A 1898-nucleotide genomic window follows, 5' to 3' on the forward strand; every position below is an offset into this window, starting at 1 on the left:
TGGCCCAAACTGTTCACAATGTCTTGGACGTAGGGACCAAATGTAGTGTTTCCAAATTTGTGGATGAGACAAAGGATATATGTTGTCCGAAAAATGTAAAGGCTTCAGGAAGGATTGAAAAGGTTTTGTGAATGGGTAAAAACATGGCAGATGGAAGGTAATGTGGGGTTATCCACTTTAGTAAGAGAAACAGATGAGCAGAGAATTTCTTTGATGTTCAGAAATTGCAAAGTGTAGATTTGCAAAGGAACAGAAGTGGCCTTAGCCATACTTCACTGAAGACTAACATGCAAGTACAGCAAGCTATTAGGAAGGTTAATGGAATGTTAGCCTTTGAAGCAAGACAATTTGAGTTGTAGAGTCACAGAGTCATGGAGCTGTACAGCACAGAAACAGACCCTTCGGTCCAACTCATCCATGCAGACCTGATATCCTAAATGAATCTAGTCCCATTTACCAACTTTTGGCCCATATCCCAAAGCAGCCATTCTCATTCCTGCAATAACGCAGTTGAAATCTGATCCTGACAGGAAGATGGATGTTTTTGATGATCTACTGTAGAATTTCCAGGACATAATTCTAATACTTGTCCAATGCCCTCACAAAAATGAGGACTGTATTGAGTCCCTGGAAACCTGGGTATGGTGGAAAAATATTTCTCAGCCACTGACTTTAAGACTGATCCCAGACTTTTGAAATGGTACAGCACAGACCTGTCCTGACCATAATTTCATGGATCACACCATATGCTGCAGGAAGAGAAATTACATATCATCTTAACTTCACTACAATGATACACGAAAGGAGCAAGAAGCTTTCTGCATGTCCAATTCTAAGGTTTATCACTGAGTTTTACACTGATAATACACTCCCAAATATAAATTTAAATGTTCGCTAAAAATCCACTTACCGGAATTCATGTACGCACACTGATCACAGAAATCTGGGCAACAGTTGCCATAGTAAGAACAGTCGGATTCGCAGGAACACACGAAGACGTATGCTCCACAGTTGTCTCGGCATGAAACGATATCTGTTATAGAGTGAAAACTGAGTTTGGTCTGAAGTTATGTTGATTATTAACAAAATTACAGATTACTAGAATCAGAGCAATATATTGAACTTTCATCATTGAAAAGTGGATCAACACATTTTCTTCATAATATTTTCCATACCTGATATTACTGCTGTTCCAGGAGGTACCGTCAAAATATAAAAAATAATGTATTAGTAACAGGAATTATTGCCATACCTCTTCAAGCTTCAAACATTATGTAATCTTTTCAAACAACATTTAAAAAAGAATTCGATTAACTTTATGCCAATTGTTCTAAATTAATGCTCCTATCACCCAACATATTCACCTAGGATGTCCTTTATGACTTTATTAAGTGTTGACCTGTTTATAACAGGGACACCAATCTGTCTGGAGGGATTCAAAGAGGGAATGTCAGAAAAAATGGGGAATGGGCAGGTATTGACATGGTCAAGAATCAAGACTTTCCAACTGAGGGATAAGCAAAACTAGAAAATCAATATTGAATTTTCATTGTGAAATCAAACAGGCAATTCAGAAAAAAGCATCCTCAGGTAGAGAGTGGTGAGACTGTTGCAGCTGTAGATGATAATTGAAATCCTATGGACATATAAGAAAAACACATACTCTCGTAGATAGGGATGAGACTGTTGCGGATGTAATTACAATTGAAATCTGATGGGCAAATAAGTGTAAGCCAGACCAGCAAACAATCGAAAAGAAACAGACAAGTCCATTAATATACATGAATAAAGAAGTATATGAGGAGACTCCACTAGAGCATCAATAGCAGCAAGAATTGTAGGGATAGATTATACAACAAATATTGGCTCCTAGCACCACAGCATAATTACTGAGGGAG

The 1898-nt window shown here is 37.8% G+C and overlaps 1 protein-coding gene across 1 annotated transcript in view; it reads right to left on the bottom strand.

Annotated features, from left to right (window-relative positions):
- Window positions 1-910: 910 nt before the first annotated feature.
- The window catches only part of LOC125481100 (uridylate-specific endoribonuclease-like), a gene marked incomplete at its 3' end in the record, with an annotated part of 11903 nt that continues 10915 nt past the window's right edge, over window positions 911-1898 (bottom strand). The window contains exons 5-6 of the mRNA XM_048592235.1: window positions 1176-1187; window positions 911-1033 (exon numbers count right to left, since the gene is read on the bottom strand). Of these exons, the coding sequence (XP_048448192.1) occupies window positions 911-1033; window positions 1176-1187 (135 nt within the window). The remainder of the gene's footprint in view (window positions 1034-1175; window positions 1188-1898) is intronic.

The sequence above is a fragment of the Rhincodon typus genome, unplaced genomic scaffold (assembly GCF_021869965.1).
Source record: "Rhincodon typus isolate 14 unplaced genomic scaffold, sRhiTyp1.1 hic_rhity00000863, whole genome shotgun sequence".
NCBI lineage: Eukaryota > Metazoa > Chordata > Chondrichthyes > Orectolobiformes > Rhincodontidae > Rhincodon > Rhincodon typus.